This window comes from Natator depressus, chromosome 7, assembly GCF_965152275.1.
Source record: "Natator depressus isolate rNatDep1 chromosome 7, rNatDep2.hap1, whole genome shotgun sequence".
In the NCBI taxonomy this organism is placed as follows: Eukaryota; Metazoa; Chordata; order Testudines; family Cheloniidae; genus Natator; species Natator depressus.
The window spans coordinates 30,369,688-30,381,763 of record NC_134240.1 but is presented as its reverse complement, the minus strand read 5'-3'; the positions used below and the strand labels follow the sequence as shown (position 1 = coordinate 30,381,763).

At 57.2% G+C, this 12,076-nt stretch overlaps 1 protein-coding gene across 2 annotated transcripts; it reads left to right on the top strand.

Annotated features, from left to right (window-relative positions):
- The first annotated feature begins 3,598 nt into the window (after positions 1 to 3,598).
- KCNK4 (potassium two pore domain channel subfamily K member 4) lies at positions 3,599 to 12,067 on the top strand. 2 transcript variants are annotated; one of them, XM_074959737.1, is made up of 6 exons: positions 3,599 to 3,844; positions 4,867 to 4,987; positions 5,142 to 5,302; positions 6,485 to 6,569; positions 9,362 to 9,501; positions 10,726 to 12,067. In XM_074959737.1, the coding sequence occupies exons 1-6, from the start codon at positions 3,656 to 3,658 to the stop codon at positions 11,185 to 11,187; spliced, it is 1,158 nt and encodes a 385-aa protein (XP_074815838.1). In that variant the 5' UTR covers positions 3,599 to 3,655; the 3' UTR covers positions 11,188 to 12,067. The 2 variants fall into 2 exon arrangements, with proteins under 2 accessions (XP_074815838.1, XP_074815837.1); XM_074959736.1 differs by having other exon boundaries at positions 3,600 to 3,844; positions 6,383 to 6,569.
- The last annotated feature ends 9 nt before the right edge of the window (positions 12,068 to 12,076 follow it).

The window sequence follows — 12,076 nt, the reverse complement described above, 5'->3', positions numbered from 1 at the left end:
TGCAGCCTGAGGCTCCGGCTCCCTCTGGCTGTGGCTGGGCGGAATGGGGGAGGCTCCTGGCAGCTCTTGGGCCAAGGGGGGGTGGGGGGGAAGGCAGGCCAGCAGCTGCCCCATCCTGGGGGGTGGCGGGGGAAGGAGTGAGGGAGGGAGGAGGCTTCACCTGTCTGCTGGATCCCAGTGCAGGGAGGAGCTGCTGCTGCTGCTGCTGCTGCTGCTGCTAGTGAGTGAGTGAGTGATACAGGGGGAGGGGGGTGCTGGGGTGGGTACCACTCCATCCATCCATCCCCTTCCCCCGGAACCCTGGGCCCCACTGCCCACGCTGGGCAGGGAGACGGGGGCTGAGGGACCAACTGGGCTGGGCGACAGTGGCTTTATCTGGCGTGTGTCAAATGTGCGAGAGACGTGTGTGTGGTAGCGTGTGACATGTCAGACAGCCGGGGATGTGTGTGAGATGGGGTGGGATAGTGTGCGTGTGATACAATGTGTGATGCTGTGTGAGGCAGTCCAAGTACGAGATACAGACAGGAGAGAGGGGATGTGTGTTAGATGGGCTGTGACAGTGTGTGAGCTACAGTGTGTGACAGGGTGCGTGAGATAGTTCGTGTATGAGACACAGACATGGGGATCCATGTGAGAAGGGGTGAAACAGTGTGTGTGTCTGATACAATGTGTGGTGTGTGAGAGTCCAAGTACAAGCGACAGACATGGGAATGCGTGTGAAATGGGGTGTTACAGTGTGTGAGCTAGTGTGTGTGACGGGGTGTGTGAGACAGTTTGTGTATGAGACAGACATGGGAATGCATGTGAGACGGGGTGAAACTCTGTGTGTGTGTGTGTGTGTGTGTGTGTGTGTGTGAGAAAGTGTCCATGTACTGGAGACAGGCACGGGGATGCGTATCAGATGAGGTGGGACAATGTGTGTGTGATACACTGTGTGATGCTGTGTGAGACAGTCCAAGTACGAAAGACAGACACGGGGATGCGTGTGAAATGGGGTGGGACAGTGTGTGTGTGATACAATGTGTGATACGGGGGTGCATGAGAGGCACCATGTGTGTCTGTGTGTCTGTCACCCCCTGCTGGAGAGAACGAACCCAGTTCTCTGTGTGAGACAAGTGTGTCTAGGTGTGTGTGTGTGTACACCATAGAGGGCAACAGAGGGCCGTGTACATCACCCCCTACTGGCAGAGGCCAAGACTGGAGCAGCCGGGTGCTCCCCCTGCAGCTGGTGCTCCTGCCCTGCTCCCTACAGCCGGCCGCTGGGAGAGGCCGGGCATGGACGCTGGCTGGCTGGCAGCCCCGTGCAGTGCCAAGCCTGCGGTGGCGGCACCAGGGTTTGGCGGGGCAGAGCTAATTGAAAGCTCCCGTTAATTGGGCTCTGGCTGACAGGTTGGACGGGGGAGGGCTGGCACAGAGCCAGCTGTGCACCAGGCAACTCCCCCCGCATCCAACCGGGACTGGGAGGGGCCGGGAGACTCAGCCCCCCTCCGTCGCTCCCTGGAGCCCTGTAGGGTCTGGCTCTGCACGGCACCCAGGTGAGTGAATGGGGCAGCCTTTCCCCCGGGGGGGGGGAGACCCCCGCGCCCAATGCAAGGGGGGGTGTACAGTGTAACCCCTATGTGTGGGAATCCCGGTCCCGGGGTTAACTCCCCCAAGACCCTGCCCACCTGGGACCCCTGGGATTGGGGTTAACCCCACCCTCCGACCCACCGCATGGCCCCCGGGGACTGGGGTTAACCCCCGCCCCCTGTGGGGCCCCCCCCGCCGCCTCCATGGGCATCTGAGCACACACCCGGCTGCTCCTGCCCCTTTAAGCTCGGCTCCTCCAGCGACAGCATCTCCTGGCAGCAGCTCCGGCGCCGTCTCATTGCCCTGCCCGCCCCGCCGGGTGCGCACTGCGCGCTGCTGCCCAGCTGGGGCCTGGCCGGGGGAGGCAGCAGAGCGCCCCCCTCCGGAGCTCCTTGGCCCGCCCCTCTGTCCGTGGGGGAGCGGGACGGGCTGGGCCTGCGGGGGGGGGACCCACTGGGCAGAGGTTCCGGCTCCGAGCGGCGCTGGGGGGATCCCAAGGGGAGGGGGGCCGAGCCGGGGTGTCAGTGCAGCTGCCCTCCCGCCGAGCACCGTAAGGTATGGAGTGGGGGAGGGGTCTCGGCGTGATGCCCCCACTCCCTGTCACCCCCTTGCAATGAGCAACCTACCCTCCCCCCCATGGGCACGCTGGGGGCTGAGGCAGAGCGGGGGGCGGGGGTGGATGGGGCGGCAGAGGGAATGGGGGATGAGAGGGTATCACAGTGGGAATGGAGGGGGTATATCCCCACACCCCTCCTCCCGCAGTATCATGGGCATTGAGGGGTATTTGGGAGAACTGAGGTTGCTCTGTATTATGTGGGTGGGGAAAAGGGGTGTCTCTTCTCACCCTGCCAAGCTCCATGGGGTATTTGGGGGTGGAGGATGGTAGGTCTTTGTGTAGTGGGGGTTGTTGGAGGAAGATGGGTGTGGTGCTGGGGAGTGGTCTCCCCCTGCAGTGAGCTACCCCCAGCCACACCACATGGTATTGGGGGGTGGGAGATGGCATAGAGGGACGTCTGTGCAGTGGGGGATATGGGGAGTTGGCAGAAGGAGGGTGTCTTTTCTGGACTCTGCCTCTGTCCCCTCCCCCCAGAGAGCTACCCCCAAAGCCCTCTATGCATGGGGTATTGGGGTGGGGGCATGGGGGATATTGGGGATATGCGGGTGTAATGGGTGTCTCTATGCAGTAGGGACTATGGAGGGTAGGCATTTTGCCATACTCTTCCCATCCCCCCACCCCAGTGAGCCACTGCCCCAGAGCACCATGGGCTACTGGGTGTGGCATATTGAGTTGGGGTTCTCTAAGTAGGGGGTTTATTGGAGGGGGCAAAGGGAGCATATCAGCGTGGAAGCTATGAGCAGTATTGGGTATAGTGGAGAGTCTCTGTGTAGTGGGGTTATTGGAGATATGGATGGGGTGTATCAGGGTAGGGTCTATGGGGGTCTCTAAGCAGTAGGAGTTATGGGGGTATGGGGATCTCTATGCAGTGGGGGTTATTGGGGGTATGAGTAGGGTATATAGTGATATCAGGGGTGTACGGGGGTGTAATGGGGTCTCCGCAGTGGAGGTTAATGGGGTGTGGGTGGGGGGCTATGGGTGGTATTGGGATGTAATGGGCGGTCTCTGCAGTGGGGGTGAGTGGATTATGGGTGGGGCATATTGGATGGGGGTATGGGTAGAGTGTATCAGAATAAGGGGGCTATGGGTAGTATTGGGGGTCTCTGCAGTGGGGGCTATTGGTGTATGGGTGGGGCTTATTGCAGTGGGGGGCTATGGGTGGTATTGGGATGTAATGGGGGACTCTGTGCAGTGGGGCTATTGGGTTATGGGTGGGGTGTATTAGGATGGGTGGTATTAGGGTGCAGTGGGGGTCTCTGCACTGGAGGTTATTGGGGTATGGGTGGTAATAGTGTGGCCTCCCCCCACACTCATCCCTGTCTCCTCCCTGCAGTGAGCTCCCCCCTCACCCCTGCAGCCCCCCACCCTACCGAGAACCATGGGGCACTGCCTATCTGCTACTCGTCTAAGGAGTCAATCCTGAGTGGGGCGGGGGTGGGGCAGACACCCCTTAGTGGGCGGGGCAGCGTGATGCGACGGGCTACGGTGCTGGCCCTGCTGACCGTGGTGCTTGCCTACCTGGTGAGTGGCGCCTTCGTCTTCCGCCTGCTGGAGCAGCCGCATGAGAGCCGCCAGCAGGAGGCACTGCAAGCTGCCCGTGAGCAGTTCCTGCAGAGATACCGCTGCGTGCCCAGCCAGGAGCTGGACGAACTCATCCTGGTGAGATGGTGGGAGAGGGGCATGGAGGGGGCAGGTGTGGGGCACGGATGGGGTGGGTGTATGGGGGAAAGCGGGGAGCAGGGGTAGGGCATGGGGGAGGGGGTAGCAGGCATTGGTGGGGGGGGATGGGAAGTGCTGTGGCCACCACGGAAAGTCCCCTTAGTTACAGCGCTGCCAGTTCCTAGAGAGGAAGAGGCTCTCACTCGCTCAGGGATGGTGCAGAGCCTCCAGCTTTTCCTAAAATCCTAATGAATTAATTCTGAGTCCCCCAGTCCAGAAATTAATTCCCCCCCCCCATACATCTGCCCCCCTCCTCTTGCAGCTCCAGGGGCTTGTCACCCTCCCTCAGTTTGGGATGAACAGGGCTGGAGGAGGGAGCAGGGCTGGGTTCTCTCTCCTCTCCTCTCCTCCCCACTCCTCTCCTGGGAAATGCTGTCCACTGCTCCTTCTCTCTCTCTCCCGCCCCCCCCAGCTGATATCTCTTGTGGGGGAGGGAGAGCATCACCTGCCTACTGCAGAAGCCCTGATTGGCTGCCTTCCCAGGAGGTGGAGAAAGTGGGAGAAGGGCAGCCAATCACAGGGGCTTTTCACGCTCACCTTTGGGCCAGGCTGGAAAACACCTGAGACTGGCCAAAATCAGAGTTGTCAATGTGGGGAGGGGATGGTTGCAAGGGGTAGGTGGGGAGGGACTAGTGCTGGAGGCATGGGAAGAGTGTGGGGGGCAGGTGTCATTGGGGTTGGGCAGAAGCAGATGCAGGTTGGGGTGATTTGGGGGGCAATGGGGTGGGATGAGGCTGATGAGGGATTTCCAGGGGGAGATGGGGAGAGGAAGGAGAAAGAGGGGAAGGGTGGGGGGCAGTCAAGTGTCTTGGTCAACAGCCATGGGGCAGTCAGGAAAGGGTTGGCAAATGTGTACTGGGAAAGCCACGTTTGGGGGTAAGGATGTGGGGAGAGGGCAGCAGGAGCTGGTACTGGGTTCCCCCCATCATGCACTAGCATTAACTCTTTCCCGTCTCCCCCAGCATGTCAGAGATGCCATGGGTGCTGGCGCTGACCCCACAGCCAACAGCACCAATAGCACCAGCACCAACTGGGACATGGGCAGCGCCTTCTTCTTCGCTGGCACCATCATCACCACCATCGGTACTGGCCCGTGGGGGGGGTGTGTGTGCTGTGGGTAGGTATTGAGGGCAGAGCTGGTGGGGGTGCTCAGGGCTGCGATAGCAGGGAGCTGCAGTTCAGGATTAAGGGGCATCAGTTCTGCCCCCTCCCTGCTGACTCCGTGCCCCTCCCCCAGGGTTCGGTAACACATCCCCCAAGACAGACGGGGGGCGTCTCTTCTGCATCTTCTACGCTCTGGTTGGGATCCCGCTCTTCGGGATGCTGCTGGCTGGGGTGGGCGACCACCTGGGCTTCTCACTGCGCCAGGCCATCGGCAAGGTGGAGGATGTCTTTCTGGTGAGTGCCCTCTGCGTCTCCATCCCCCTGCCCCTGCAGAGCCAGGGCCCATGTACCCAGCAGCTCCAGGGTCCCCAGTGCTTCCCCCTTTCCAATCCCTCATGTCCAGCAGCTACAGTGTCTTCCACTGTCTCCCTTGGTCTCCCAGCCTCCTGTGCTCCCCCAGGATTCCCCCCACATGCCCTCTGCACCCACTCTCTGGGCTGTGTGCAGAGCAGGGGTGCTGCAGAGGAGGGGTCAGACAGTGGGTCAGGGAGCCTGGCTCTGCTCCCCTGCACTAGATCTCTCCCATTTGTGGGGCCAGCTTGGTTGGGGGCTCCTGTCCCAAGGGGCTCCCCAGTCTGTTTCATCCCCCAACACTCTCTGCCCCCAACCCGTGGGTTCCAGGGATTCCCTTCCCAGAGGTGGGGGGGAGGGTCCTTTCCCCAGGATTGTGAGATGCAGTTCCCCTCCTGGGTAGGGTGGCCACTTCCGAGGTGCAGAAAACCCAGCCTTTGGCTGCTCCACCACCTAACAAATCACAACCCCTGGCCATCACCCCATCAACCAATAATAAAGTCGGGTCCATGGTTCACACCACCACCAGAACCTGGCCACTGGCCACGCCCCCCATTAAGAAAAAGGGTCCTAGTGCCCATTACAGGTATTACTAGAATGTGTTAGAGAACCGTTTTACAAATCAAACAAACAACCGCCCCACAATCTGTATATTAGTATGTTATTTTATCATTTTTCTTACCTCATTCTAACACGGGCCACAATCCAAACTACAAGGCATGGATTGTAGAGTGCTTTAATGTCCCAAGTGAAAAAACCCAGCACAGAAAATCTTCTACCTGGCAAAGCAGTACAAAACCCGTCCAGGTGGCACCTCTGCTGCCAGGCGGCTGTGTGAGGGGGTGCAAAGGAGTGTGTGTTGGGAGGAATCAGTGCATGAGAGGGGCAAAGGGGTTGGTGTGTGTGGTGGGGGGGTTCCCCTCTCGGGGGTCAGAGTGTGCATCGGAGTGGGGAGGGCTGGGACAGTCTGTGGGGAGGGGGCTTTCCCCTGGTCCTCCCCTGATGCTGTCTCCTCCCCCCCAGAAATGGCAGGTGAGTCCCACCATTGTGCGGGTTCTCTCTGCCCTGCTCTTCATCCTCATTGGCTGCATCCTCTTCGTCACCATCCCCACCATTGTGTTCCAGCGAGTGGAGGGCTGGACCCTGCTGGAGTCTGTCTACTTTGTGGTCATCACGCTGACTACCATCGGCTTTGGGGACTATGTGGCAGGTAGGCATGGGGGGGAGCTACATGGGGGAGGCTGTTGGTGGTGGGCAGGAGGGGTGCTCAGTGAAAGCTGGGCTTCATGGGGGACAAGGGAAGGGGTGGGGAGCCTAGTGTGTTTGTGGGCTAGTGTGAGAGAGCCCCTGGTGGGACAAACTGTGGGAGGTGTGGGGAGCGGGAGACAGGGAAGGTGGGTGGTGGGGTGTGATGTCCTAAGTGGAGCAGAGGATGTGGTACAAAAGCTAATTATAGCACGACTGCTCAGTAATAGCGACCATAATGTAATTAAATTTAGCATCTCTGTAGGGAGATAACACACACACACACAAAAATCCCACTACAGTAACATTTAATTTTAAAAAGTGGAGCTACACAAAATGAGGACACTTGTTAGATGGAAATTAAAAGCAGCTGTCACAAGGGTAAAATGCCTGCAAGCAGCGTGGGGACTATTTAAATACCCCATAATACAGGGTCATAGTGAATGTATACCCCAAATCAGAAAAGACAATACGAGGACCAAAAGAATACCACCATGGCTAAACAGCAGAATAATGGAGGCTGTTGGAAACAAAAAAGCACACTTTAAACTTTGGAGATCAAATTCCAATGAGTTCCAACACACTCAGGTTGGTTAAGGGTACAAGTGTAATAAGACAGGACAAGAAAGAACTTGAGAAGCAACTTGCTAAAGACGCAAAAACTAAGAGTAAGAATTTTTTAAAACACATCAGAAGCAGGAAGCATGTCAGATAGGCAGTGGGGCCAGACCACAAAGGTGTTAAGGGAGTACTCAAGGAAGACAAGGCCATTGCAGAGAAGCTAAAAGGATTCTTTGCATCAGTCTTCACTCCAGAGGATGTGGGGGAGATACCCCCATCAGAGCTATTCTTTTTGGGTGATACATCTGAAGTACTATTACACAGATGTGTCAGTGGAAGAGATTTTAGAACAAATTGATAATTAAACTGTAATAAATCACCAGGACCAGCTGGTATTCACCCAAGAGTTCTGGAGGAACTCAAACATGAACTGGCAGAACTACTAACTGTGGTCTGTAATCCGTCACTGAAACAAGCCTCTGTACCAGATGGCTGGAGGATCGCCTAATGTAATGCCAATTTTTAAAAAAAGGCTCCAGAGGTGATCCTGGCAATTACAGGCCAGTGAGCCTGACTTCAGTACTGGGCAAACTGATAGAAACTATAGTAAAAAAACCTGAATTATCAGTTAACACTGATAAACCCACTTTGCTGGAGAAGAGTCAACACAGCTTTTGTAAAGGGAAGTTGTGGCTCGTGACTCTAAGAATTCTTTGAGGGGGGTCAACAAGCATGTGGATAAGGGCGATCTAGTCGAAATAGTGTACTTGGATTTTCAGAAAGCCTTTGACAAGGTCTCTCACCAAAAGCTCTTAAGCAAAAAGGAGTCATGGGATTAGAAGGAAGGCTCTCTCATGGATCAGTAACTGGTTGAAAGATAGGAAGCAAAGGGTAGGAATAAATGGTCAGTTTTCAGAATGGAGAAAGGTAAATAGTAGGGTCCCCCGCAGACTGGGACCTGTGCTATTTAACATATTCACTAATGATCTAGAAAAGGGAGTGAAAAGTGAAATGGCAAAGTTTGCAGATGATAAAAAATTACTTAAGATAGTTGAGTCGAAAGCAGACTGCGAAGAGTTACAAAGGGATCTCACGAAACTGCATGAGTGGGCAAGAAAATGGGAGATGAAATTCAGCGTTGGTAAGTGCAAGGTAATGCACGCTGGGAAACATAATCCTAGCTACACATCCAAAATGATGAGGTTTAAATTAGATGTTGCCACTCAAGAATGAGATTTTGGAGTTATTGTGAGTAGTCCTCTGAAAACTTCAGCTCAATGCACAGCAGTGGTCAGAAAGGCTAACAGAATGCTAGGAACCATTCGAAGAAGGATAGAAAATAAGACAGAAAATATTATTATACCACTATATAAATCCATGATGTGCCCACACCTTGAATGCTGTGTCCAGTTCTGGTTGCCTCATCTCCAAAAGGGTATATAGTGAAACTGGAAAACATTCAGAAAAGGACAGCAGAAGTGACCAAGGGTGTGGAATAACTTCCATATGAGGAGAGTCTAAAAAGACTAGGACGGTTCAGCTTAGAAAAGAGACAATCAAGGGGCAGTATGATGGAGGTCTACAAACTCGTGACTGGTGTAGAAAAATAGAGAAGTCTTGTTTACCCCTTCCTACACTACCAAAACCAGGGGGTCACGGATTGAAATGAACAGGGAGCAAGTTTAATACAAACAAGAGGAAACACTTCTTTGCACAGGGCACAGTCAACCTCTCATGAGATGTTGTGAAGGACAAAAGTATAACTGGGTTCAAAAACGAATTAGATAAGTTCATGGAAAATAGGTCCATTCCTGGCTGTTGGCCACAATGGTCAGGGATGGATGTACCCCATGCTCAGGGCGATCTTAACCCTCCAACTGCCAGAAGCCAGGCGGGGAAGATGGGTGGATCGCTCCAAAATGCCCTGTTCTGTACACTCTCCCTGAAGCTCTGGTATGGGCTGCTGTCGGAAGACAGGATACTGGGCTAGATGGACCATTGGCTGTTCTTTTGTGGCCTGGGGGGCCTGGTATGGGGAAAGGAGGATAGGGAGGGGGCAGAGAGAAGCAGGTGGAAAGGGGCTGGCAGGAGGATTGGGGCAGTGGAGTGATGGGGGAGCGGGGCAGGGAGGGCACAGCTGGTGCAGTGCGGAGGTTGTGTGTGTTGGGGAGATGCTGAGACACTGCCCCCTCCCAGGTGATGGTATGGGGGATGACCACCCCTGGTACAAGCCCCTGGTCTGGTTCTGGATCCTGCTGGGCCTGGCCTACTTCGCCTCCATCCTCACCATGATTGGCAACTGGCTGCGAGTGCTGTCCCGTCGCACAAGGGCCGAGGTTGGTACCCCACACTTCCCCCCCCCACCTCTCTGATCCCCTCACCCCTCAGACCCCCTCATTGCCTCCATCCTGCCCCTTATCTTCCCACAGAACCCCCACTACCCTGCCCCTCTGACTGCCCCCTTTTGCATCCTCTCATGGACCTCTGACAGACTCCCCTCTGCTGTGCTCCTCTGCCCCCCACTTCCCCAACCCCCCTACTTTCTGCTATCCTGCCCCCATCCCTCCAGCTCCTGCTACGGAACCCCCACACTGTCTTGCCCCTCCGTCCCCCTTACTGCCTCCCCTTCGTATCCCCCCATGGACTCCCCACTGTCTCCTCCTGTCTCCCACAGACCTTCTAACCCCCGCACTGTCCCCCACCCCACCTCTCCAACTCCCAACAGACTCCCACTATCCCCTGCCCCCCCACCCCTTTGCATCCTCCCACAGACTTTGCATTCCCCCATGGTGTCTCCACCCCATCCCTATGACCCCCCCACTACCTCCTCAACTGGCTGCGAGTACTGTCCCAGGATACACATGCCAGGGTTGGTACCCCACTACAGACCCCTTCAAAACCACCACCCCTTCCAGCCCCCCAAAGGACCCCCCATCCCCCCCATTGACAACTTGCTGGGGGTGCTGACCCAGCACACATGGGCTGACATGGGTCCTCTGCACCTCCCAACTGACCCCTCCCTCTGACCCCTCCCACAGCCCCTGCATCCCCCTGTGGACCCTGTCACTGCTCCACCCCACCCCCACAAGATACACCCACTGGTGGGTGCTGTCCTGGCACACACAGGCCATGTTCCCACCCTGCACAAACACCCTAGCATGCACCCCCTCCAAAAGAGCCTCAACCCACATCCTGTACACATACCCCAGGGTGTGCCTACAGGTGAGGGAGTGGATGGGGGGTCAGCCTGATACCCCACCCCCAATCCAGCAGAGTGTGTGGGTGGGGAAGGAGATGGGAGGGGTGGAGTAAGCATGTGGGGGGTCAGGGTGGAAGTGGAGGGGGGTCAGTGGAAGGGCTTGGACAGGTTCCCTGACCCCACCCCACTCTCCCCACAGACGGGGGTCTCACCCTGCAGGCTGATGGGGGCTGGGGTGTATGTTGGGGGGGATCAGTAGAGGGATGTGGGCAGGGAGGTCAGTGGGGAGGCTCGGTGATGTATGCGGTGGGATCAGTGGGAGGTTTCCTTGCCTGTCCCTGATTCCCCTCTCAACCTACAGATGGGGGGCCTCACCGCTCAGGCTGCCAGCTGGACAGGGAATGTGACGGCCCAGCTGCGGGTGACAGGCATGGGGCTGCCCGAGAAGCTTCAGAAGGTGGGAACGCTGAAGGGACACCCGCCCTCCCCTATGCCCCCGGAGCTTCCACCCACCATGCCTTCTCCCTCGCCTCGCCCGGAGCCCCCCTCTCCCAGCACTGCCCTACAGCTGGCACAGCTCAACGCCCGCAACATGGCTGCTTCAGCGGGGGGCGGCTTGTGCCCTATAGACTACATGGGGGAGAACCTGGCCTTCATCGATGAGAGCTCCGACACCCAGAGTGAAGCACCCAGCGAAGGGGGGCTGCAGGCCAAGCGCCCCCGCCAACTCCGCCGCCTGCGTACCCGCCACACCCACGGCCAGCCCCCCGGCCTGCCCATGGACCTGCTGAGCCGCACTCGCCACAAGGGCGAGGCGGTCTAGAGGGGAGTGGAGCAACCCCAGCACGGAGACTGCCCCCCTGCAGCATGGTGCTACCTGTCCCCCCCAACAGCACGGAGACTGCCCCCTGGCTGTCAGCTGGGCCTACCTGTGGTACCAACTGGGCCCCCCTACACTGCCAATGGGGGCCCCCCAACACAGACCTCCCTTCCCTCCTGGTACCAACTGGGCCACCCAGCATGGAGACATCCCATCCCCTTTGATGCCAACTGCCCCCCTGCTGCCAACTGCCAACCAAGCACTGAGACTGCCCCTCTCCCCCGGTACCAGCTGAGCACCCCTGTCACAGAGACACTCCATTCTCCATGGTCCCCTCAAGGTGCCAACTGTCCCTCCCCAGCACCAGACCCTACCCACACCCAGCAAAGGGATTTGCCCCCATCCCCTTCCTGGTACCAGGAGATTCCCCAGTACAGGGAATCCCACTACCCAGACACCTACCACCCCAGCTCACAGACTAACTTCCTCCCCTGGAGTGTCTGTGGGGCAGCTTGTGGGGGACACCCCCACCTCCCCTTAAATCTGTGCGTCATTTGCCTTGCAGGATGGATCCTTAACCCCTCCCAAAAAGGGGGCGGAAGGATCAACCTGCCAAATGATATTCTGAACCCCCAAACTCCTGGGAGGTGACCCCTCCCCAAATCAACTAGGGGGAGTTTACTGAACCAAACAAGGGGCTATGCTGTTCCCTGCTGCCTCCCCCTGTGCTGTAGGGAGTGGAGGTTTCCACCCAGCGATCCCCCTGTGTGTCTGTCCTGTTGCCGCCCCCCCCAGTCCACACACACAAAGGTGCCTGTTTGATGCGGTTCGATGGATGATTTTTTGTTTTTGTTTTTTATTTTCCAGATTAAACCAAAATCTGAATGAGAGA